This window comes from Solanum stenotomum, chromosome 1 (assembly GCF_019186545.1).
Source record: "Solanum stenotomum isolate F172 chromosome 1, ASM1918654v1, whole genome shotgun sequence".
In the NCBI taxonomy this organism is placed as follows: domain Eukaryota; kingdom Viridiplantae; phylum Streptophyta; class Magnoliopsida; order Solanales; family Solanaceae; genus Solanum; species Solanum stenotomum.
In genome coordinates this window covers 36,374,282-36,401,666 of record NC_064282.1, presented here as the reverse complement: position 1 = coordinate 36,401,666, position 27,385 = coordinate 36,374,282, and the positions used below count along the sequence as shown (strand labels likewise).

At 37.7% G+C, this 27,385-nt stretch overlaps 1 protein-coding gene across 1 annotated transcript; it reads left to right on the top strand.

Annotated features, from left to right (window-relative positions):
• LOC125873419 (uncharacterized) lies at positions 1-27,385 on the top strand. The gene is made up of 10 exons (XM_049554364.1): positions 1-196; positions 4,887-5,100; positions 5,193-5,350; positions 5,455-5,600; positions 9,292-9,354; positions 9,450-9,542; positions 11,205-11,366; positions 13,854-13,945; positions 21,404-21,570; positions 26,784-27,385. The coding sequence occupies exons 1-10, from the start codon at positions 97-99 to the stop codon at positions 27,086-27,088; spliced, it is 1,500 nt and encodes a 499-aa protein (XP_049410321.1). The 5' UTR covers positions 1-96; the 3' UTR covers positions 27,089-27,385.

Genomic DNA, 27,385 nt, shown 5'->3' with positions numbered 1-27,385 from the left:
CAAACTGAAGAGAGGAAGAGAGGAAGAGGAAGAGGAAGAGGAAGAGGAAAAGGAAGAGGAGGAGGAGGAGGCGGAGTTTGGGAAGTGGGTCCATTAATGGGGTTCCTCTTATTCTTCGGCAGAAGTGCTTTTCTTCTTCCCGTACTCTTTTGCGTCTCTCTGTTTCTTTCAACTGCTCACGTTGCTGCTCTCCAAGGTTACTCTATTTCCACTATTCTCTTTTTTTTTTTTTAAACTTATGACTTTCTCCTTTACATATTCTTCTTGTGTAGTCTATATTTGAATTTGGGGCATCCCAATTTTGCTACTTTTGACAATTTTAATACTCACAAATACTTCATCAACTCAGAAGGTTCAAAATAGCCATTGAAAATTATAGTTACATGTTGCTTTATTGAGAAGCCGAACTAGCGAACAATTTTTTTGTGACTAGAAACCTTCTCTATATTTAGGGTATAGTGAAAGAGTTCATGAGATATATTTGTGGACTTTGGAGATTGTATCGTCTTCACTTGATTACCTGAACAGTATTGAAAGGACTGCCTGTTATGTGCACATATATATTATATAATTATCAATGAAATTGGAATTACTATGTATTTTAAGGGTTGAGGAGATAACTAGAGGTGCCTAACCTGTTAAGCTCACATGAACACAAGCTATCTCGCACACTTTGTTCATTCAAAATATTCACACTGTCAAGTTTAACTATTCTACATTCAAGGTCTCAAAAGATTTTCTTTACCTTGGGGCAAAGCTTCCAATCCCATGTTTTCAAGCACGTCAAGTCATTTATTCAAGGAGACCACCATACTTGTTGTTTCATTAAGTGTAGGCTCGTTTTTAGGAGTCTGTGTTAAGAACAAAGAAGAAGGCTAGATTGGTTTTGTGGCGACTCTCTTACTTCACTCCGCACGTCCTTTCCTTTTTTCATCATAGAGTTGCCACAATTCATTCCCTTGCTCCTATCTCAATCTTTTATCTCTCATTTTTATGGGATTTAGAGTAAGTGCCCAAAATTCCTTGATGAGGACTAGGAGAAGTTGGTAGAAAGAGAAATTTTCCTTTTTTGTCTACTACATACTTGTACCGTTCTTGCTCATATCAATCGCTTGTCACGAGTCTCAAACCTACCTTAGGGACAGAATGAATTTTGTTTTAATGAATAACGGATGACTCTAAAACCTAACATACTTGAATCAAATAGTTAGCACCAAAGTCAAACAAGAAAAGCTCCAAAGAAATTGGCATGACAGAAATACAGACACAAAAATAAACATGATTAATGCAAGTAGGATTAATACTCAATGTAATCTAGTTAAAGAGCTCTAAAGAAAAATGGAAAGAAAACAGTAAATTAGTGGTTATTTCCGCATCATATAAGTCTGGAATTTTTTTCCAGGTGTTCATTACATTTTTCGTATTGCTGATGCTATAAATTGATGCAAAACCACCAGATACCTTCTCCAAGATCTCCCCAAATTTAGGTATGAGCTCCTCTTGATGTGCCAGTTCATTTGATATATTAACCACTCAAAACGGAGCCCGTTTGCGGCAAGTCAAAATTCAAACTCAAGCTTTTGGACAAGCTTCAATGGCTGCCGGTGTTTTCAGCTTTCTTCTTCATGTTTCTAAACTCTCATTCAAAAGACAGTAACAATTTCAAATGTAAAATTAGGCAGCAACTTCGTGGGAATGAACAAATTTCGTGGAGACAAAGTGCAGCTGGTTCTGGTGTTTCATGGACACGAAGTTACCAACTTTCTGGGCAGCAATTCGTGGAGCTGAACTGGTTGTGTACCCGAATTGTTCTTCAATGTTTCAATGCTCAGCTCCTCCTTCACTGTCCAAGGGCACAAAAACAGGAAATTTGCAGCAAGTCATCTTCTTCAATGAGCTGGAAATTATTTTCTATCCCGAGCAACTCAGATCTTCTCTAAACAGGGACACATTTTAGATATGAGCGCTCGACGTTTCGCTTCTTTTGATATGTTACTCACACGAAACGATTCACATTTGTGGCACTCTGAATTTTAAAATTTGAGCTTCGGAGCTCTTCAGTGGCGGATTTTATGGATATCAGCTCAAATCTTCTCTAAATAGACCCCAAATTTTGTGTATGAGCTCCTTAAAGTGTTTCCAAACTAATGCAATAAGAACCACTTGATTCGACTCACGTTTGTGGCACTTTGAATTTAAATAATTTGAAACTCCAGATTACATTCATGACTGTCATGGAGTGTATGTTGCTACTCTCATGTGTGTTAGCTTTCCTTCAATGGACAAAAACGTTGAAGTTAATTACAGATTAAGACAACAACATGGAAATAACTTATTTACAATATGCTGTAATGCTAACAAGGATCAACTCAGATTTCTGAGGGTTATTTTCATCGTATTTGAGGCCATTCAGGGCTGCATATTAACTGGGGTTAGAGCTACACTTACCAGTAAATGTTGTGGAAGAGGTTCATAGGCTAGCTGATATTTTGGGAGGCAAAGTGGGAGAATCACATATTATTTTTTTGGGCATGCCTTTGGGAGCAAAGAGAAAATCAAAGGGGTCTTGAATGGAGTGATGGAGACATGCCAGAAGAAGCTGACAAATTGGAAAATGCAATACCTATGCCTTGGGGTTAGATTTGACACTCATTAATAGTGTTTTGGATGCTCTCCAAACTTTCATGATGTCTATATATCCAATCCCTGCTAGTGTTGTGGATAGATATGATAAACTGAGGAGAGACTTCCTGTGTGGCAGGGTAATGATGATAGAAAGAAGACCCACTCAGTCAAATGGGATATCTTGACAATAAACAAGAAAGAAGGGGAACGGGAATCAGGAACTTGAAAGCGCAGGACCAAAGTTTGATGATGAGATGACTATGGAGATGGAGATTTGCTTCCGAAGAAAATCCTTTATGGAAGGAAGTAATTAGAAGAAAATGGGGGGAGAAGGAAATTGGACCACCAATCCAGTAAATATCCCTTATGGATGCAGTGTGAGGAGATCCATTAGAAATCTGTGGCCAAAATGATAAGTAAATCAAGGTTTATAGTAGGGAATAGTGTGAATATAAACTTTTGGAAGAATTAGTGGATGGGCCAAGGGGTTCTGCAACAAACTTTTCTAGACATTTACAACTTAGGCCAACAACAGGAGGCAATAGTAGCTGAAGTTTATTCTGAACAGTTTTGGAACTTAACCTTTAGGAGACTCTTAAATGATTGGGGATTGAGGATAACTGAGTTTTATAGAACACTACCCCAATTTGAGGGTGTAACTGGAGATGTGGATGGTATGGTATCACAAGGAAATACACAGGGAAAATATAAAGTGAATGAAGCATATAGGTAACTGATCTAAGTCAACAACCAAGTGGGATGCTGACCATGGAAAATGATCTGGAATGAGAAGATTCCATATAAAGTAGCTTGCTTCACTTGCCTTGTGGCAAAAGAGGCTGTATTAACACAGGCAGAACTGAGAAGTAGGGACTTCAGTTATGTTCCACAGCTTTTGTGTGGGGAAAAGACAGAGATAAGCAACTATCTTTTTTTACATTGCAAAGATCTGGAAAATTTTAATTAACTTGAGGGGTATCTAGTGGGTGATGCCAGCATGGGCAAAGGAGGTACCAGAGTGTTGGGGGCAGAGAAGGTATTTTGTCCAAGGCGAAGGAGAGATGGAGGATTGCCCCAACATGTATTTGGTGGACTGTATGAAGATTTTGAGGATAAGCAATGTATTATTAAGAAGTTGAAGATGAATTGTTTGGTCTGTTTTTATTTTTGGTGTAGTTAGGAGTGCTTTAAAGAAACAGAAGATATTTTGATGTGTTAGACATCATGTAAAAGGAAAATAGTCAGGAAGTTCCTTTTTTGTAATTGTTTAGTATGCCTGTTAATATACAGAATGTTAGCATTATCAAAAAATAAATAAATTGTAGAGCAAAAATTCTAAACCAAAAAAAAATGTAGAGCAAAATATTGCTTGGAAGGATCTTGGTATGAGTGCCAGTTAAATTGCTCGGTTGTGCTCACTTTTGGCTTGTTTTTAATGCATTCTGCAGGAGAGACATTAAGCACTTATACCCATTCAACACAGCTATACCCAGGCCATATAGAGACTCCTTTAATATATATATTGGAGGCATAATGTAGTAAAAAGATGGAGGTGAATCCTGGGCTGTTTGGTGAGCAGTAGTGACTACAACAACAACAAACCCTGTAAAATCCCACATGTGGGGTTTGAGGAGGGTAGTGTGTACGCAGACCTTACCTCCTATCTTGTGATGGTAGGAAGGTTGTCTCGATTGACCCTCGGCTCAAGGAGAGATAAAAAAGATGCAGGGTTAGCAGTAGTGACTAAGCAAAGAAAAAGATTATAAGTGATACACTGTCAAAAAGAATATTGAGAAAGAGAAAAGCTAGAAGTCAAGGAATTAATTGTGGATTCTTTGGACAACATACCATTTGAAAAATGAACAATTGTGACAAACTTCTCAACTGTTTCAATTCCAATTATCTGAAAGCATTACAATGACATCTATAAACTATATATATGATTTAGTCGATAAAGGATTTGTCAAGTCAACTAAGATGTTACAAAGACCGATGTTTGCATCTTTAACCTGGGACAAGAACACTCTAGACGATAGCTTTCTAAAGGTTTGAAGATACTCCATTTCCTAGGGGAAAATAAAAAGCCGCAAACTTGAATAATTTCAATTTATGTAGGTCTGCATAAAATAGCTTTTTCTCGAGATTGATATCCTTGATAGTGAAAATGAATCAGATGCTGACTCACATAAGTTGTCAGAGAATACTATCTTGATGTTAGCACTCAATCTTGCATTACTCAACTTAGTGTTTTGACATGACAGGTGTCAAATTGAAAAATCAGATACTGAATGTGACTCCAATTAAATTTGTGACAGACCCTTTGTCAAAAGACGATGTATTATGTGAACGCATACTAATCACCGGTCTATCACGATGGAGACTTAGCAGTTATTCTAGTGCATATCGAGTTAGTTGGGCCCCATCAGCAGTAACCCCAGATAGATTGCAGGGAAAGTTACAGATATGCTTTCACAAGTAAGTAGAGAATGCCTCTATTCTCAAGTTTCTCTGACAATGATTTAGTCTTTTCCATTGGAGATTTTGACACAGGGATTTCTATCTTGCAGGAATTCTTCTCTTGGCTTGTGCCAGTGTGAACATGATGCGTGGAAGAATTTACAGAAAGGGCCATGGAACTCTGTCATGTCCCCTTATGAGGATAGAATTCTTGATGTGAAGCTTGTTGGTGGTTTTTCTGGTTCTGTTACTGTAACTATTGAAGAAGGTTGGGCAGATGCATTGTTATGCTTGGGACTTTAGGGATCTGTGGAATCTGTTTCCTTCTGTTTCTTGTCTACGGCTTAGTTACCTCCTTTTTACGATGTGCAGATTTACAAAGATGGCGTCTGCTGTTTCTTGCATTTGGTATAATGCTGCTGCTCGTGGCACCTATTGTAAGTAGTTGGGTTCCATTTTACTACAGCAGTTCAATGGCTATTGGAGTTTGTCTTGTCATCATTGTTCTTCTATTCCAGGTAAAGTTATTCATCTTTAGCTGTGGAATGGTTTTTCTGCTGTCATCATTTTTATGTATGTATCAAAATAGTTTAGGTCTTTTTCCTATTTATATTATGTGTACATTGAGGCTTGTGTGGGATAACCGTCTTATTTGCTTTAATTTATTACTTTTACCCGTTCCTGTAGGGGTCTAGAGCTGTTTCTGTGTATATGTTGGCCCTTATGGCCCTATAGCTCAACTTTTAGCTGCTCAGTTAATACCAATGCCTTTGCCAAGCCTAAAAAACTTACTAAACCTATGGCTCATGCCAAATAATGAGAAATGTGATCCTTATTTATTGGTATAACTGGCTAACCAACATTATCCAATTTTTCAGAAAACTGTGTTTAATTTTATGGGTTTTTCAATTGATGTGGTTATATCTCTCATCTTTCTTTTCTTTACATTCTTTCGTAGAGTTAAATACTTCTATTCCAATTGAAGCCTTAAATAACCTTTTTGGAAGAAAAATTGAAACTGATAACATTACCATTTTTTAAAAAAAGATTGAAACTGATGTAGATAGAAAGCTGCTAATCTCTCCAAGGTTTTTAGTTTTGTGAAATCTAGTGTGATCTCAAAATTACAAGGAAATTGTGCAGAAGGGTCTATTGGAAAAGTTGTGTAATGAAAACTCGCTGGCTCTTATTTGATCCAAAAAGCAAAAACAAACTCACTGGCTCTTATAGGTTTCAAGGTTACACAAAAGGAGAAGCCTTGGCTTCACTTTTGCAGAACTAACAAAAACCTCTTTTTTCGTATGTGGAAAAGAACATTAGTAGAGGAGAGCTGTTACTTTTTTCAAAAACAAAATATTAGTAGAGGAGAGTTACTGTAGAAATGTCAACATTAGGATCTGCCAGAAAGAAACCTTAAGTGGGTTAAATTTGCGGAATTGTTCGCTTTGGTAAGTTAATGAACTTTATTCAGTCATAAGTCAGTGAAATCTAAAAGCTAGTTTTTGTTTTTCCTTTTTTGCTTGTAGTTCATATTCTTCATGTACTAGTTCAGGTCCTTCATAACATGTACCTTTGTGGGCATAGGCCTACTAGAATTTTCCTTAACCTTGTGATACATATGAATTGTCCTTGTACTGTCTTGTTGTGGTTAAGGAGATTGATGAGCTTTTTGGTGTTGGTCTATTTTTATTCCTTTTTTAAAAATACACCATGGGGGATGTCAGGTGTCATCTTTTTTTTTCCTTAATGGAAAAGGGTAACAGTATATTCATCATCATTAAGGAAATGTTAGAAACTGTATTTACAGTTCCCCTAAACAAACAATCTACTAGAGATTCAGCATCCTCTACAAGGTTCTCTTTACATCAGAAATAAAAAGACATTACGCTGTTCATCTAAGTCTTTGTGTAGAGATATTCTTGTCTTCAAATCACCTTGCATTTCTCTCTTTCGATACAGTCCACCATATATTGATTTCCACCACTTCTTGGCTTTCACTACCTTCCATTTTGTTCCAGCATTTCAGCATATCCATAGTAGATTCTGTCAGTCATGCTCAAACAAAGTTGCTATAAATGTCCTGTCACTTTACAATGTAAAATTTTTGTTGTCTTCTACGCTCTCCTGGCACAAGAAGTATCTTGAGCTTAGTTGTATTTTCCTTTTTTGTTTGTTTGTTTCTTTGTTTGTAGATTCTCATGAGTATAATTGAACTGTGATAGATGCCATCTATCTCTAGGAAGGATGGATTGTTTGATGCTTTTGAATTCTGTTTTCCAGTTAGTAAAATCAAGAAACCTGTCAACAATTCTTGAGGAACTGAGTCTATTATATCTGCTCATCCATGTATAAGATCCCCAAATTAAGGAGGATCTACCATCTCTAAGTAATTTATAATCTATGAGAAATCAGACATGGATTCAGAGATTCAGCCGCCACTTGCTTTTCTGTTGAGAAACTGGTTATGTTGAAGTCTCCACACACAACCCACAATCCACAACCCTCAACCCTCAACCCTCAACCTTTTCCATAGTCCTTAGTAAATCTTGCTGCCCATTAACTACCTACTTATCAATTGAGTTGAACCTTTTGAGCCCATAAACTACCAACTTATCAATTCGAGCCCATCACAGATGGTTCTTGGGTTCTGTCTCTTCCTCTGTTTCCAGTCAGCCACCGCAATTCTCATCTCCTTCATGATTTTCTGGTTCCGTAAATGAAATGGTGGCCCTAAAATTCTGGCTTTCAAATTTTATTAGTCAGAATTCATCGGACGTTGGTTTCCATCAATTTAATTCCCAGGTGCTTCACTGCCATCTCGATTCACCAACCAAATATGTTCCACCATCTTCCTCATCGTAATCTCAAATAGAAATTTGAAACCATCCATGTCATTCATCTGAACAGCATTAGCATCTTTCCGTGTGCTGCAAATCCATCTAGACACTTCATTATGAGTTGGAGTTTCATAGTCGCCAATGAATCTTCCAACTATGCATCTACTCAGGAGATCTGATTTTGAAGGGTAGGTAGCTTCTTTGACTCTGATGGGGTTCTCAGTTGACTGCATCATCTGTAAGTCATTGATCTTCCATTTTCTTTTAGCCAGCACCTCAATATTAGTTCCTTCAACACTCTGCTTTTCACTTGTAATAGGTGCTCTCTCACATGTAATAAATGTTCTTTTAGTAGTGACGCCTTCCTTTTTGTTGCTACATCGTTCCAACCTGCATTTAATGTATTCTCTGGCATAATAGTTACTGACCTTATATGTTTCTGTACTGCGACCACACTCAATTAACGGTCATAGTGATTGAACTTCTGAGAGCAAAAAAACTTGCAAGGTTTGGTCCATGTTTCTCTCTTTTGAGGACATTACCTTGGTTCTTTGACACTCTTCGCATTGACTGGCATATCCATAGGAGAATCTTCCTGCTGATTGTCTTCCTTGGTATTAAGTTCTTGCTACGCTCAACCCACTCAAACCTTATCTCTGAATCAGTGCTACACTCAGTTAGATCATATGATTTTCTCCCGAAATGAAATACATTCTGTTCTCCATACTAAGTACCTTCAACCATAGTTTTCCGTCAATCACTAGTGAAATTGGTGGAAAACACATCCCCAATGTGAGATCTTTGCCAGAGTAGACTGGATGTACTCATCTATAAAAAGATTTAACATCAGTTACCATAAAAATAAGATGTCATCTAATTTTCCAATTGTAAACATCCCCCAATCCCCCCTCCGCCACACACACACACGGGACCAGCAAATGAGAGCCATATTAGATGACAATCGACTTCCATTTTTGTTTGATGCAGCCCCATACGATTGTTGATAAGTTAGAAAAGAAAAGGACTGCAAGAGGATACAAATATATGCATAAACACTTATTAGGAATAACACCTGACAAGAACTAGGGTGATATAAACAAAAAGATTGCATGGAATATGATAACCATTTATCTAGGGATTAGACTTCAACATGTAAATTTTAGGCAGTTTAAGAGAGAAACCTGGAACATTGAGCTACAAGATCTTGCAAAGAGCTGTATGTTTGTATCACCTGGATTTATCAGATTGACATTGGAAAGAAAATTAACTAGCTTATTCAAGTTTCGTCAATACAAAACAAGCCTTTCTGACTGAGTTTCTCTTAAGAGTTCCCTCATAACATCTGGTATGTTACATTTGCTTCATTTTACAGGGGATGAAGTTGCTGCCAACTGGAAGGAAAAATATATTCTACCTGACTATCTATGGATCAGTGGTTAGATATTTAGTCCAAATAATTCATTTTCAGCAGTGATAAATTTGCTTGTGCTGATGGTTCGTTAGTTATCTTCAATCTGAATCTTATTTCAGCTTGGAGCAGGATCAGTTTTGGTGCATCAATTCTCTATGCTGATAAATTCCATCGTCTCAAACTTTGGGCTAAGTGAAGAGTTCCACAATCCTGTATGTTCTCTCTTTGCAATAAATAGGATGTTCATTTAACAGTTTACCCATGTGTTAATCCTGGACTGTTTCCTTTCTTATCTCGTCTTGTTACTGTGTGTCTTATCGTCATTGTGGCTGAATCGTTTAGCTTTGCTTTAATGTTTTTCTGATCCTAAGCCTCTAAAGTCCTTGGCAATTTACGTTTTGCCTACTATTAAGTCTCACTGCCGTTCATTTGTGTTTGAACACCTACAGGTTTATGCTTTGTATTAATCGTTGAACATCTTAATGGACACATGATTGGGAACTTGAGTTAGTCCTAACATACAAGTATCATGTGAAGACAGCTAGGAGTACCATAGTCTGTGTAAAGGCATATTTCTATACATATTGCTAAAGACTGCTTGACCTCTTTGTTCATAATGTTGTAAAACCTCAAATGGTTCATAAGTAGATTGATCTATTAAGCCTTTTTAGAGTAAATTGGCTAAATTAAACTGAATTTTGTGGGGGGAGGGTTGAGGACACCTGACCCAATATTTACGGTATGATAATTAACGTTTGGAAGTGAAGCTTAGTAAAATTTTGAGTGCAATCTTTTTGTTGGTAATTCTGATATTTGAAGTTGAAACTATTACGAGGAAAGAGCAACGGTGGACATAGTTGAAGTAAGTAATTTTATTTTTGGATAGTAATTATGTTATTGCTTGTTTCAAGGCCAAAATTGGTCAAACTAATTATTGAAGTCAAATTGTGCCTCGTATTATGGGACGGAGGTAGTATATTCAGTTTGCTGATTCAGATTGATAAATTAACCTGCCATATGATGCCTTAGAAACTGGGTGTGGTTGCCGTACCCATATTGGATGAGTGATAATTAAAAAAAAAAGGTGTTACTTTGCAATTATTTGTCAAAAATAAACTAGTATTGGATACCTCCATACACTCATATCTGATAGATATCCGAAAACTAGTTCATGTATCATCAATGAACAGAGAATGAAACGGGTGTTCGATTTCATTTATGACTTCTGCCTTACTCCTTACACTAAACAAAATCTCTTGCACACACGTATAATAAGGAAGACCTTGCTGGCTTATTCTTTTTCTTGATCAGGAAAGAGAGATTCTGGAATCTCTTGATTTCACTGCTACGCATCTTTCAGACATATTTTTCTTACTCCAAGAGCGAAAAGAACATCTCGCTAACTACCAAAAACATAGGGGTAGTAGCACTTGCTAAAGCTAAATGTTTGATCCCTCTGGACACGTAAAAGCTAAAAACAGTCTACTAGATAAGCCAAGTAAAGCAGTGTCAGATGCTGATGAAATAGTATTCTCTTCTTTTTAGAGAAGTCAATTCCTTATTCAATCTGCCCCTGATGGGTACCTCTATTTACTGTATTGGAGTTCAGTTTCATATGTTGACTTTCTTCCCGTAAACTGTATTCATTTTGGAAAAGAAATTTGACTCTATTCTTGCTCATAAAACTTTCTTGGGCCCTTGCAACTTGATGTGTACTGCAAGATTTTTATATGGGAGTATCTTCCATAAAGAAACCAGTTTGATGTTAATTTCCTATGAGTCTTTTGATATGTTTCATTTATGCATTTGAATATGTGACTTGCACCAAAAAAGATCATGGATGTGTATCTTAGTGGATTTCATCTTGATTTCAGGTCGCTGTATTTATTCTTGTCGGAATCATCCTTGCTGGAGCTGGTCTAGGATATTGGTTGGTGCGGAAATTTGTTATATCAGATGATGGTAATGTGGATGTTGGTGTCGCGCAATTTGTTAAATGGGCCATACGCATCATTGGCATTACCTTCATCTTCCAGGTTTTGAGAACTTCTTTTGTTCAGTTACTTCGATGTTGATATGATGGCATTTTATGTGCACATATATGTTCTTCCTATGCTCAGTTGCTGGGTTCTAGCAGAAATCACAATTATCTTTTCAGTCTTCAGTTGATTAGAGATTTAATAGTGAAACTTTGATTAAGAATAAAATAGAGAAACAGAGTAAGAGAAAGAATACAATTATTCTGCAATGACTATTGTTAGAGTGGGTAAAAGTCCCACATTGGTTGGGGAATGGACGGGTGGTCTCCTTATATGGACTTGGGTAAGTCCTCATCCCTTTGAGCTAGCTTTTGAAGTGTGAGTTAGGCCTAAGACTTAATTTAACATGTTACAGAGCCAGGTCCATCCCCGTTTGGACTTGTGGTCCACGCTCCAGTTGGGCCTGGCGTGAAGGGGGTGTTAGAGTGGATAAAAGTCCCACATTGGTAGGGGAATGGACTGGTTGCCTCCTTATATGGACTTGGGCAATCCTCCCCTCATGAGCTAGCTTTTGGCGTTGAGTTAGGCCCAGGTGCCATTTCTTCATAGCTATGTTAAGGACCATTTCGGAGTGTGGTGACCTTTAATGAAAATTCTGCAATAGCTATGGTGCTCTCTTCTCTCTCATGTAAAACCCTAACCCTACATACACTTGGATTTTCGCCTTAGGCAGTCTCTGGTGCAACCTTCTTCTTCAACAACCCCATTAGCCCCATATCCCTTGAATCCTAAAGTCAACCCCATACCCAATATGAACTGCTCCAATCTCTTGAAACCTCAAACGATGAAGAACGCCACGCAGAACCGTACCATTGCCATTCTAGTTACGATGCTACATGGAGAACCGTATATTGGATGGACTAAAGCGGAAGTTGAAAGAATTGTCATCATTGAAAATCTCCAACACGCTGTTGGCAAATTTTCATATGGATGGCTTGAGCTTGAGGAATTGAGATCGACTATTCCAACACAATATAGTATGAAGGGAGACTGTTAGATTGGTTCCTTCCGTAATCAACATGTTTTGATTAGGTTATCTCTTAAGGAGGTTTTATCAACCCAACATTGAAGGTTGGTTATTATATAAATCCAATGATGGTAGTTCATACCAAATGAGGCCACTTATTTATGATTTAGGATTTTACTTTGAGGAAGAAACATCTCCCTTTGGCCCTATTAGTTTGGGCCTTAAACTTGGTAAGCATGTGATGCACCTACTTGCTTTCTTAACTTTGGCCTTGTATTCTTAGGCAGTGTTATCAAAGGCGAAATGCGCAAAAAAGCTCTAAGGTCCGTGGGGGCTTTAAGCGCTAAGAGAAATAAAGCGTGGACTTTAATGAAAAAAGGTGCAAAGGGAGAAAAGAATACAAATATATATGTATAGTCCGAGACTAATAATTATAAACATGAATGACAAATATANAGCTCTAAGGTCCGTGGGGGCTTTAAGCGCTAAGAGAAATAAAGCGTGGACTTTAATGAAAAAAGGTGCAAAGGGAGAAAAGAATACAAATATATATGTTTAGTCTGAGACTAATAATTATAAACATGAATGACATATATATCACCAAAGAAATTGAAAAAAATTTATGATCAAGTGAAATATCAATTATTTAGTTTCACTTCTTCATAAGAGGCTCATTGGCAAGGAAACGTTTGCCTTAGAACCTTGATGACGACACTGAAGCGCACATGAAGCAAGGCGAAGCGCTCAACACGTTTTAAGCCTCGCTTCAGGGCTTAAGCGCGCTTTTGATAACACTGTTCTTAAGTAGGTGACACACCTACTTGTACTACTTTATCTTCGTCTTTATCATTTAATATAGTTTTTCGGGAATACAATCATTCAGGGTAGGCATGGGGAGTAGGGTCAGGGCGTGGGATATTGCTCTAGTAGCACTTATTTTGATCGTATGGAGAAAGATTTAGGAGAATTTTGTCAAAAAAGAGAAGGATTTTGCATACTTGAGGATAGCATCTTATCCCTTGTCCTCTTTTGCTGCTGCACCCATAAGTTTCCTTTAGGTATAGAAGAATTAATGTCATTCTTAGAAAATCATATATATTGTGAAGTTCTCTACTTTTTGGTTTACTCCTTATATACAAGTATATGTTTTGTATCCATTGTTAATAAAGTATTATTACTTGATTAAGGAAATAAGGAACTGAAAACCAATGTTGAAGATCAAGAACTCTCTTTTACGTCATCTATACTTTTGGGGTTGGGAAGACTTTCTAGAAGCTCAATGCTAGACAATGTAATTTTGGCATCATCTTGGTGTGCTATCTATAAAATGATTTTTATGGTTTATATAATAGAAAAATAACTAGGAAGGGATGAAGTATCTGTGAAAATTCTGATGTGCCATGTATATTTTTGCACTATGATGTAGTCAAATTAATCTAATACACATGCGGACACATGCTTGACGCTGTTATTAACATAAGATATAGTGCACTTAATTTTGTCTTTTTCTTTGCTAGAGCACACTTGATTCTCCTTTAGCGATCTTGGTGCTCAGTTCTTGGTGGCTTATTTGCTTTGCTGTTACTTCTATGCAGCGGCATGCGTCAAGGTAATTTCTTGTCTTAAGTTCTCCTTTGAATTGTTTCTTCATGGTCATTCTCTGTTATGCGGTATAATTGGCCTCAATTCTTTCTTCCTTTTTTGATAAATAAATAATCTGTCTTTAATCTACGCACCAATGACAATATCATGTACAACATTTAACTTTCAAAAATCCATACAACTATGTTTACACCAAAATACAAATGACTGAAAGATATCCTTTGGCTCTTTTCTATCCTTTGAAAATTCTTTGTTCTTCATCCCCCTAACAAGTGTGTATAGTGAAGCCTCTCTATAACAACCTCGTTTGTCCAGATCTTATTTTGAATGTTATTGTATACGCCTATAACACCATTAGCATTTATATTTTATTTGGTTGTTATAGACAAAACTTAACCAAAAAATTATATTTAATGATATTCATGTTATAAAAGTTTAAAGAATATTTAATTTAAAGGTATGTACCCCATATGGCATGAATGATAACGAAAAATGGCAGAATTTGCCCAAGGAATGCAAGGTGATTTTTTGGTAGTTCCTTTGCTTGAGCGTTTTTTTTTTTTTTGAAACTGGTAATGTTGTAATCCTCAGCATTAAGGTATGCTGGAGACCTCCAAAAAGTAGTAACAAGCTAGAACAAGAAACTAATTACAGTATTCCTAAAAGATCTACTAATTGTTCAGCATTTTCTATACAATGTTCTTTACACCAAAAGTAGAAAGTTGTTATGCAGCTCTCTTTGATTTTCTGAATGTTGTTGAATCTATCTTCAAAGTTTCTTCCATTCCTCTCCCTCCAGATAGTCCACCAGATACAGTGTGGGATTATTCTCCACCACTTCTTCTGTGTCTTGCTTCCCCCTCTCCTAATCCAGCAACTTAACAAGTCTACTGTGTGCTCTGGCATTGACCATTTTGTCTCTGTTAAACTGAGGAACATAGTCCAAAGTTGAGATGCGACTTTACAATGGAGGAACAGATGATTATTTGTCTCTCTAGCTTCACTACGTAACATGCATCTGGACACAATTGGCAATCCCTTTTTCTGTAGGATCTCATGAGTGAGGCAAGCTTTCCTGATTACTAACCAAGCAAAGCACTTGACCTTAGTAGGAGCCATTCTTTTCCATACATGCTTCCAAGGACCTATTTTGTTCTCAGGCATTCGGAATACCTCTTTCCTATAAATTCTACCTACAGAGAACTTGCCATCCTTATCATGTTTCCATCTAAAAGTGTCATCCTCTACAGTAGTGCCATTGAAACCATCAATCATCTGCAATAGCTCCACAAACCTGCATACTTCCCAGTCATTAAGATGCCTCCTGAAGAAGAAGTTCTATCCCTGTGGGGACCAGCTATCAGCCACTGTAACCTCAAGGTTAGTGCATATATTGGCCAGATCAGGGAAAACTTGCATTAAAACTTCTTGTCCAATCCATAGGTCCTTCCAAAATAGTATTTTGTTCCCAGCACCCACCTCAAAACATGAATTCTTTACTAGTCTAGGCCAAAGATTCCTTATAGATCTCCATACCGATGTTTCATAGGTGGTTGATACTGCATTGGTACACCATTGCTCTGTCTGGCCATACTTATTCAGGATTACCTCCTTCCATAGAGCATGTTCATTTCAATTTAATCTCCATAATCATTTCATGAGCAAGCAATCATTCTGCAGTTTCAGATTCCTTACTCCTAAACCACCAGCCTCCTTGCGTAATTGTGCAGTCTTCCATTCTACCAAATGATACCCCCTTTCCCTCCTTGTTCCCAAACCAAATAAAATTTCTTCTTAATCGGTCCAACTTCTTGACCACACTTATTGAAATAGGGAATAGGGACATCACATATGTGGGAAGCGAGTCCAAAACTGCATTTATCAAAGAGAGCCTGCCTCCAAGAGACAACTTCTTTTCCGGCTTTTCCAAAATCCTATCCCAGATAATCAATTCTTTGTGTTTGTTGCCTAATGGCATGCCTAGATAGACTGTTGGTAATTTGTCTACCTTACACCCCAAGGTATGAGCTAGTTCCTCCATCTGCACCACTTCTTTAATAGGAAAGAGGTTACTTTTCCTCCAGTTAACGCTTAAACCAGAAATGGCTTCAAAAACAATTAGTATCATCCTGATATAGCAAATTTGTTCAGCTATAGCCTCACAAAATATCACAGTATCATCTGCATACAACAGATGACATACTTCCATATCTACTCCTGGTCTGCTGCTAACCTTGAATGCCTTAATCCACCTGTTGCTAATTGCAATCCTCATCATACTGTTGAAACCCTCCATGGCAATGATGAATAGGAAAGGGGAGAGAGGGTCACCTTGTCCAAGACCCCTCTCTGACCGAAAAAAACCCACAGGTTCTCCATTTACAAGTATGGAGAACCTAACAGTTTTAATACAAAAGCCAATCCATTTCAACCACCTTTCACCGAATCCCATCTGTCTGAGAATGTTTAGCAAAAAATCCCAGTTCACGTGATCATAAGCCTTCTCTATATCTAGCTTGCACATAATGCCTGGCACCCCCCCTCTCAATCTAGTATTCACACATTCATTGGCTATAAGAGCAGCGTCCATAATCTGTCTTCCTAAAATAAAGGCCATCTGATGAGTGTTCACCAATTTATTTACTACCGTTTTCAACCATTCTGTCAGCACTTTGGCAATGATTTTACAGACCCCACTGATGAGACTGATAGGTCTATAATCCCTTAATGCAGCAGCTCCAATTTTCTTGGGAATGAGAGCCACATAAGTCGCATTGAAACTTCTTTCAAAGACCTGGTGAGAATGAAAATGTTGCAAAGTGTTCATGATATCTTCCTTCAGGACCTCCCAAAAACACTGGTAGAAACACATGGGGTATCCATCTGGGCCGGGTGCCTTGTCACTGGCACAGAGCTTGATACTGTTAGGAACTTCCTCCTCTTCAAATTGCCTTCGCAACCAATCTTGTTCCTCATTGGTAATTCCTGGAGCCTCATGGAGGTTAAAGTCAGGTCTCCAATTTTCCGGTTCCTTGTATAGGTTTTGATAGAAGTTCTGAATGTTCTCTTTTATCACTGCAGGGTCAGTAATTGTTTCACCCTCCACTTCTAGAGAGTCAATAGCATTGAAACTCTTGTGTGCTGTGGCAATCCTGTGGAAATATTTAGTGTTCTTATCTCCACTTTTTAACCATTGAACTCTGGACCTTTGCCTCCAAGCTATCTCCTCATTTCTAGCCAGCTTCTCAAAGTCCAAAAATAATTGGACTTTTGGGCCAGTTCGTCCTCAGTGAGCTGCCTCTGATCTTGATTGTTCTCTAGCATTGAGATTTCATTCAAGATTTCCTCCTTTTTCCTCCAACTGACATTCCTTTCCCTGTTCCACTCCTTCAGTTTGTCTTTTAAAAGCTTCAGTTTAGTGGCTAAAATGAAAGCACCACCACTGCTTTTCGTTTATTCGTCCACCTTCATGAATAAACGAAAAGCAATTTTTTCACAACCTGTGAAAGCTGCTCCGAATCGCTGACTGAGTTTAATAACATTGGAGTGAACCCAAAGCGTTGCCTTGTCCTCTATGTAGCCCTCCCCCTGTAATTCTTCGATGTTAAGTGGTGTAGGGTCACTGTAAACAGTTAGATGCCCACTGTTGCACCTCCCCCAACTCATCTCCTCCGGGGTCTAAAGGTAAAAAATCCTCCCTTCCAATTTTGTCATTGTCCTGTTGCATGTTGATATTCAGAAGTTCGCTGGACTCTGGTGGCAAAATAAAAGCCTCTTCCCTGTCTACTGAGGTGGTGGTCATTCGCATGGCCTCTTCTACATTATCTCCAAAGGGAGAAAGAGCTTTCAAGGAGTAATCCTTGCCGAGTTCTACATTAATGAAATAAGTAAAAGGTTCCACAAAATGTTTTTGATAAGTCTTAAAAGACTGAATCCTTTGAGCTGAAGGCCCAACGAGATTTAATGAGATATTTGGCCCAGCAGAAATAAAGATATGACCCAAAGGCTCCTTAGAATTAAATTAGCCATCATAAGGGGTCCCACTAGTCACATCAATCCTTATCTCCTTTTCTCGTTAATGCTTGATGTAATATCCCTTTCAGACCCCTGGGTTATCATATGAATAGTCTCTTTCTCCTTCATGGGTTGTGGCAACTTCCCCAGAGACATCCCTGACATCTCGATTATTGTTCTCATCCACCCCACTCCTTCAGTACCTCGCCGATGATTCACACCAAACCGGCAACGAGAAGGTATAATCTCCATCATCTACTTCGACTGTGGAAGGGATCTGCTCTCTGGGTCCTTTAACTCGAATTCTTGCCCATCTAAGATGATTTTTGAGTTCAGTTTCCTCCTCATTTTTCGATCCAACCGCCACATTTTTCCCCAATCTCCTTCATCACTTTTTCCGACCATAAGTGCAATGGAAGCCCTAAAACCATAATCCAAAACTAGTCGAAAGTTTTGTGATATGGAAAAGCACCCTCTTTTGGAGATCACCATTCTAACAAAAGTCTGCTTCCTTGTCTTCTCCAATCCCCCAACAGGATATGCTGAGCAGCTTTTCTGGATTGGAATTCAAACAAAAATTGGACTCCATTCATATCATAGACCTGAAGATTTTGAGCCCCTTTCCACATCTGTTGAGCCCATTTTCTCACGTCATTCCGAGTGGGTATCTGGACACAGTCAGTAAAGCATCCGACCAGGCATCTGTTGAGAAAATCATTCCCCTCTATTTTTGAGGCTGCTTTTAGGGTCACTTGCTCCATGTCTATTTCAGGCTCTCTGAGTCCATTTACTTTTATGCAAGGCTTCTTTGAAGCATCTCTAGTAGTATTTATTGCACCTTGTACTCCTGTATCTCTATTAATGAAGTTTTCAATCATAGTCACAAGACCACTCCAACCTTCATCAAATTTGTTTTCTGGCATGATGATGACTGCTCTTGTTTGGCCATTAACCGTAATAATTGAAATGAATCTGCCATATTTGTTGAACTTTAAAGAGCAGTAAATGTTGGTAGAGATAACTCTACTCCTCCAAGATTTAAAGCTTCTTCCCTTTATGGCAGTAGCTTCTTTCAACCTTGTGCATAACCAAAAAAGAGCTCCTTTGCTCAACACCATCCTCCTCATCTGGCTTTTCGAACTTTCCACCCAGTCATACCAAGTCTCCGAGCAAGATTTGGACTCAGTTAGATCATAGGACTTGACCCCTAATCTGAAATAGATTCGATTATCCATCAATGAAAAAAGACTGAGAAAAAAAAGAAGGTAAAGAGGAGCTCCGGTCCTTTACTTGAGCGTTTAACAAGTCTCCATGGTGATTCCTTAAGCAAAAACCATATGAACTTCTACCAGGATAGCCCCTGCTGGCCCAATCCGTGTTGCACTTGTTGCTTCTGACCTCTGGCAAAGTCCGTTGTATCGTTTTATAGTACAGTGTTGGTTTGTAGGTCTCCAGGTATTTTATCATATCTAGCCATCCAGTTATGTGACAAGGTTCTGTTAAACCATATCAACGATCACCTATGAGAATCCAAATTGCACTTTGGTGATAAACAACCAAGATAATCTATCATATGCCTTTGTCATATCAAGCTTTATCACTACATTAGGTGTTTTGGTCCTCTTTCTTATGTCCCTTGCTCGTAAGTTATAACACATGCTCTACAATGCTTCTTCCTTTAACAAAACCTGCTTGATTTGGTGATATAATACCAGGTAATAGATTCACCAATCATCATGCAACATCCTGAATAAGATCTTATTGCTAAAGTTGTTCAGGCTTATTGATCTTACATCTGAAAAGATGTTTATCTTCTCCTTCTTAGGTAATAAAACCAGGATAGTGTATATGATGGACTTGGGAATATCCTGTCCAACAAAGAAAGCCCTCACTATATTGATCATCTTCTTTTAAAGTTTCTCAACCTGTTTGATAGAGCTTCCCTGTAAAGCCATCAGGACCACTACAACTTTCTCCACTCAGCTCAAAAACTGCCATTTTAATCTCATCTTTTGTTGTTAATTCAGTTAACTTTATGTGCTTCTCTTCATCAATCAAATTAGTAATGTGTTTGAGTAGGTTAAAATCTTCTGAGATATGCTGCTCAGTTAATTGTTTCTGAAAGAAACTAATAGCCTCATCTGCTATCTCCTTGATGTCTGTCTGTCCCCTTCTGCATTGAATATATGTGAGTCTTAGCTTCTTTCTTCTACCATTCACATAAGCATGGAAAACTTTGTGTTCCTTTCACCATCTTGAAGCCACTTTAAACACCTGTGTTTCCAGTGTTTTTCCTCCAAATGTAGATATCTTTGCTGAGTTTTGCTTGCAGTTTATATAAACTTTTCCTTTTTGGAAGACTTGGATCTTCTTCAAATTGCCCTTGAAATATAATTCATCAAGTGTCTTTACTCCACTTCACTAGAGCTCTTTTCACCTTTTTCAATTTATGTTGAAAAACAATGAAGGGATTGCCACAAAACTCAGCATTCCAGTTCTCTTGAATCAAAGCTTTAAAAGTTTCATGTTTTGTCCAGAAATTCAAGAACCTGAATGGCTTGATATCTTTTCTGCTGTTTGTGAAAATTCTAACTCTAGAGGGGAATGATCTCAGGATTGGGAATGAGTAAGGAAGTTTTTGATAACATATAATCTCCTTCTGTAGTCCTGTACTTAATGGCCCCGTGCTCCTTCTGTAGTTCTGTACTTTGTGGTCCCGTGTCTTTGAGTTGTACCTCTTTAACAATTTGTACCAAGTCAGATACCTTGTCTGTCAATTGTGTCTCAGTTTTGTCACATCCTTTGGAGTTGCTCTATTTTCTGTTTGTTTACCAACTCCTCTGAATGGGCCGTTTTCTTGTTATTATCTTGTTTTTCCTTCTCCTTGCTTTCTACTGATTGATCTATCACTTTTATTGCTTCCACTTGATCATTTACCTCCTCTGTATTGATCACCAACTCCAGTGTCCACTTTATTGTGATGTTTCTTTCCTTTGTTTGTTAGTCTTTCACATTGTGTATTTCCTGTATATCTGTATTCTTATCAACTTGCTGCTTTTCGTTGTCTATCTTTCCTGATGTCTCTTTTTGTTCCTGAGTAGGCTGTTGTGCTGCTTACTAGCCAGGTGGAACTCCCTGCTTTTGCTTGCCAAAAGATGCTTCCACCTGTATATCTCATGTTTTTATCTTATCATTTGATATTTAGTGTAACTGCCTTTGTCTGAATCTGTTTCCTTTTACTTTTCCTAAATGTGGTAAGCGAGAATATTAAGCCAATCTCCTCGCTATAGATAGAACCCTTTTGTCTGCCTAACCACCAACCACTTCCATTTTAAGGGGTCTTCTTTTTCTTTTCTTTCTCTTCTCTCATATCACGTAAAATATGATGCTAGAACTGTTTCTTGGTTTGAAACATGTAGTGCTCTTTCACACATCTGTACGTTTCATGCAGGGATTTGTCATATTCTGGAATCGGAGATGTTTGGGCAAAGAGTAGTAAGCAGATAAACATGAATAGAAAACGTGCTGAGTTCTTTAGCAAATCCAGAAAGTTTGGTTCGGTTGGAGTTCCATACAGTAGCCCGAGCTCATCTGCATGGTCTGATTCTCCTGTCAAAGGTATTAGCTCTACTTTATATTTATTAGGGTACCACATTTATACTTGTCCAACTTACAATGGATGCTAAAGGTTCATGTGTGTGATTGACTGGAAGTTAAATGTCTTAATCCAATAGATAAGCAAGATATAAATACAATACATTATATGCCAACTTAGGAAAGAAAATAAAGAAGGCTTGCTACAAATCTGCTACCCAATTATGGCTACATTACAAAGAATGATATCTATATACATTTTGTAATACTCCCCCTCAAGTTGAAGTATAGATATTTATCACGCCTAACTTGCTACAAAGGTAATTAACTCAAGTCTCACTCATCGCCTTTGTGAGCAAATCAACTAGTTGCTCTCATTTCTTCACATTGTCGGTGGAAATCAAGTTTTCTTGAATCTTACTGTTTAGAATAGGAATAGGAACAAGAATAATATATACAATCATACTTAGAATAGGAATAGAAATAAAAATAGTATACAAAAATCTACTTAGAAAAAGGATTGTATTGTAGTGTCTGGAAAAGGAGTCTAATGTAGTGTCTATAAATAGAGTCTTAATGTAATAATGTGGATACACATTCAATAATATGTTTCCTCGATATTTCTCACATGGTATCAGAGTCTCTACGATTTTGGTAAAGAATCAAAGAGCTTCCGCTACCAGCGGGCGTCTATTCCTCATTGCCACCCGTCTGACCAACGATTATGTTAGCGAAAGTTGGGTCACCGTGTATCTGTCTGGTGACTATTGTCTCATATTTAATTTCCGTAGCCGATAGCACTATGCATCTTTTCGGTGATTACTTTCTCATATTTAATTTGCATAGTATTGTGCATTTTTTCGGAGCACTTTTTCACATCTGATTTGTGTAGCACCGTGCATTTTTCCAGTGACTACTTTCTCATGTCTTATTTGTGTAGCACCGTGCCATCTTTCTGGTGACTGCTTTTTCATATTCGATTTGTGTAGTACCGTGCCATTTTTTCGGTGACTACTTTCTAATTTATGTAGGGTTGTGCCATCATTTCGATCTTACACATAATTTCTCCTTTTCAGTAGGTCGTATCGTCAATTTGACCCTACCCATATAATTTCTATTTTTCAGTAGGATCATGCCATCATTCTAACCCTACTCATATAATTGTATTTCTCAAATTGTGACCACTTTCAACCATCAAATTTAATAAGCCGACGCATGAGCATGTTTCAGTCGGTTTTTCGATGACTTTCTTGTTTAACATCGACTCATCTATTGATTCCAAGACGATCCAATTATTTTAGACCAGATTTTGAGCACTTTCTGGTGATTGCTGCAGTGTGAAGAAGTCTATATGGAGCAACAACCACCTAATTTTGTTGCTCAAGGGAAGTTTCGTAGCCTTGTATGTCGATTACGTAAATGGTCTGAAACAGGTTTCTCAAGCTTGGTTTGGGAAGTTCAACACCGGGAATTTATCACTCTGTGTTTGATAGACATTATGCATCAAAATTCAGTATTTCATGAGAAGACTAAGCACATTGAGATTGACGGTCAATTTTGTGAAGTCGAGTGATCAACTTGCAAATATCTCACTAAGCCCCTCATCGATCCTCATATTAATTACATTTGTAACAAGCTAGATACATATAACTTGTATGCACCAGCTTGAGGGGGAGTTTAGAATAGGAATATGAACAAGAATAATATATACAATCCTACTTAGAATAGGAATACCAATAGAAATAGTATATAGAAATCTACTTAGAAAAGGATTGTATTGTAGTGTCCTAGTTGGAACAGGAGTCTAGTGTAGTGGCTATAAATAGGGTCTCAATGTAATCATGTAGCAATTTTTTGGGAAGCGAAAAGCGAAAAAAAGTGATGAGGGCTCGCTGTGAAGCGAGAAGCAAAGCACACACTTTTTTCAAATAAAGCGGTATCTAGTATAAAAATAAAAAAATATTAAATAACTAAATAGAGGTAACATATTCTTAGATTAAAAAGTAAATAGATAGTCAATAATCCTCTCAAGTCATAACATATAAAACAAATACATAACCAAATCACAAAGGATCAAACTCCTATTCTTCATTGTGACATTGAATAAGAAATACAACTTACTACAAGCAAAAATAGAAGAGTAACTCAGTAACAGAACAGCAAAAAAATATAGAGACAGTACAGAGCAGGAGCCAGCAAAACAAAAAAAAAGAAAAAAACAGAGCATAGCATTATAAACAGTGCAGCAGTAACTCTGTCACAGAACAACAAAAAAACAAAGGAATAAAAGTACAGAGACAAAACATAGCAGCAGCCAGCAAAACAAAAAAAGAAAAACAGTGCAGCAGTCAACCAAAGAGAAGAAAAGAAGAGAAAAAAATAGAGCAGCAGTCGACCAAAGAGAAGAAGAGACAAAAAAACAGAGCAATAGTCGACCAAAGAGAAGAAGAGATGAAGAGAAAGAGAAGAAGAGAACTAACCTGTAGAGTGTCGCAGCAAGTCGACCAAGGAGGAAAAATAATTGGAAAGATGTTGCCCAAGTATACTTACATAAATTTTAAAAAATACCTTACAGAATATTTTTAACCTTAACTAGCGCTTATCTCATTTAAGCGAGCTTTTTGTCGCCTTTGCTTTAAGCGCGCTTCTTGCTTCGCCTACTGAAGCGTTCGCTTTTTCAGTAGCGCCTCGCTTCAGAGCATAAAAGTGCAGTGCTTGCGCCTTGCTTCGTGCTTTAAGCACGCTTTTTGTTGCTTTTTACAACACTCTAATGTAGATACACATTCAATAATATTTTTCTTCAATATTTCTCACACTTACAAATAAAATGACAGGTAGCCTCAATATGTTTAGTTCTTTTATGATACACTAGATTTGAGGCAATATGATGATCCTTGCTTAGTACACTAGCAACCAGAGTTTTGCTGGTGTATGGTGCTTCAAACTAGAAGCAGTGTTATCAAAGGTGAAAAGCGCAAAAAAGCTCTAAGGTCCATGGGGGTTTTAAGCGCAAAGCGTAAATAAAGCGTGGGATTTAATGAAAAAAGGCGCAAAGGGAGAAAAAAATACAAACATATATGTTTAGTCCAAGACTAATAATTATAAACATGAATGACAAATATATGTCCAAAGAAATTGAAAAAAATTTATGATAAAGTGAAATATCAATTGTTTAGTGTCAGTTCTTCATAAGAGGCTCGTTGGCAAGGAAAAGTTTGTCTTAGAATCTTGATGACAACGCTGAAGCTCGCAGAAAGCGGGGCGAAGCGCTCAACATGTTTTGAGCCTCACTTCAGGGCTTAAGCGCGCTTAAAGCGCGCCTTTGATAACATTGACTAGAAGTGAAGAAAGTTTTAATTAGCAACCACGTCGATAACAGGCAAAAATCGAGCCTGAACCATGAATGATCCTTACCTTGGACATCGTAGAAACCCCCCTTGGAGAGCTTATGGGTGAGTTATGTGAAAAAAATGATGAGAAATCAGCTTTAGATCACGTTTTAAGCTTTCATAAACTTTATGCCTGCTTAAATCCACGGATTGGCAATTGGCCGTAAAACATCTACAGGCGTGAAACTTGTTGTGGATCCCACCATGGATTGTAAAAATTTTCCGATTTTGCAATTTCAGCTTCTCTGATCTTTTTTACGGTCAAATACACGGTTGTAGAACGACTTCTATGTCCGTAAAACCTCTCGTAGATGGCCGTATCCTTGGAAAAATCTCACTGTTTGCAAGGTGCTTCAATGTAGTCAAGATGTAATATATGGTCGAACACTTAGGTTTAACTAAGCCTTAAAGCCTTGCACTCCACCAATCTATGAACCAGAAAAGACCACATACAATCTTGAAACCCATTGTGGGTTGGCTCACATACTTAAGCTTCAATATTGCATGCAAATCTTGTTCAACTATATGAAGTACCTTTATACACTTAATAGTCTTAACCTTATGAGCTTCAAATACTCCTTCACACTTTCAAGTTATAGACTTTAATTGACGTTTCTTAATCACTTAGATATGCATTCAGATTCAGATGCTTAATCTTAGTACAAACAAATGGGGCCTAAGTGTGTTTGGAAACGATTGTGTAATTAACTTAGGGACTACATGTGTTATTAATTATGCACCATGATAATTATACAATAATGCAATTACAAAGACATTTTTGTTTGCCATAATGTAATTGCAATATGATTCCCGATGTCATATTTTACTGCACAAGTGTTTTTTTATTTTTAAATTAGAACCCCCAAAATGGGGGAAATTATAAAAAATTTCAAAGTTATATACAAAAAAATGGACCGACATCTGAACAGAACAAAAAGCAAAGAAAAAAGTCCACAACTATAAAAAACTGGACCCAAAAACCCCACTAGTTACTTAGGACAGATTAGGAAAGGAGCAAAAAGTTCATGACCTCTCCGTCTTCTTCTTCCTAGCTAGCAGATCCATGGCGTTCCTTGAGCAAAATCTTGGGTTATCCATGGTAGTGTTGAGCCTTTTTCACATCATTGGAGCTGAGGACAGCTTGCATGTTTTATCTCCATAGCTGAAAGAAAGGAAAAACAGTGACATTAGAGATGCCAAACCGGTGAGATATGGAGTTCTCTTTGGATCTTTGTACTCTTTTAGACCCACAGCAGTTCACTAATCATCAATCTTCTCTGGGTTAAGAGTTGTAGTTAAGCAAATAAATCTGGTCCCCTTAAATTATGAAGTAGACATGTCTAAAACATACAAGGGCCAACTGGGAGAAATGGATGGATGGTTCACTAGAGAGGAGTCCAATAAATTGGGCTCGTGGTGTAATTGATCTCTTGAATTATCAATATTTTGTGGCTGTTTCATATTTTTGGATACCCCCAAAACTATAGTAATTATTTTGCTTCTAGCCATTTTCTGATGCAAAATATTCAGCATTGTGAGCTTGATATCCATGTCTAAAGTCCTACTTATCCCCCGACCCCCTCCCACACACACAACGGCCACCACATAAGAAGAAATTGATTGACCAATGTGTTATGGGTTGCCTTAACGTTGATTAGGTCTTTTATGCTACTATTTTGAATGTGGTATATATACATTATATGTTCACCTTTTCCTATGTTTCCAACTTTATCAGTGTCAGACCATTTTCCTTTATATTTTATCACCTTTTGCTCTTGGTCTCCATGTTAGGGATTTGCAGATTGCAGCACTCAAGTTTCATTATGATGCTTATTTTGGTCCTTCCAGGTTTTTCAGATGGCAAGGGTAAAAAAGTGGACGAATACTATTCAACTTTTCACAAGACACCTAACAGAAAGAGATTCTCGCCAAAGGAGTGGGAAGATTTCACGCAAGAGTCTACCAAGGAAGCTGTAGCTGAATTAGCTTCGTCTCCTGAATTCACTGACTGGATCATCAAACATGCTGATAGAATACAGCTTCTACAAGAGGAGAGTTCGGATGAATCAGTTGGAAGCGGGTCAGACTCAACAGATGATAATGATGCAGAGAGTTGTAGTGGGCTTGGCTTGTTTAAGTGGCGGCATTGCTAGTTGCAACTTCCCCTTATTCTGATCATGTGAGGCTTCACCTTTAAACCTTGATGGGAGTTCTACTCTCTTCCAATTAGCTCCAAGCTTTTACCATTCAATTTTCTCCTAAGCTTAGCTAACAAGATTAACTATAGGTATCAGTAGCTAGTAACAGTGGTTGGAGCTGCATGCCAGATTTAGGAACTAGCATTGAGAACAATACTGGTAGAGTTCAATGTGTGTCTATGAGAACTGTACATATTTATTATTCAAGTTCATCAATGTTCTTTTGTATTTTAGTGTTTCATCTTCAAGATA

Bases quoted from the DNA above. Each gene is read 5' to 3' on its own strand.
- LOC125873419 (XM_049554364.1), top strand. From the start codon at position 97: ATGGGGTTCCTCTTATTCTTCGGCAGAAGTGCTTTTCTTCTTCCCGTA. The intron at 197-4,886 runs GTTACTCTATTT...TTGACATGACAG, and splicing joins TCACGTTGCTGCTCTCCAAG to GTGTCAAATTGAAAAATCAG. The intron at 5,601-9,291 runs GTAAAGTTATTC...TTCATTTTACAG, and splicing joins TCATTGTTCTTCTATTCCAG to GGGATGAAGTTGCTGCCAAC.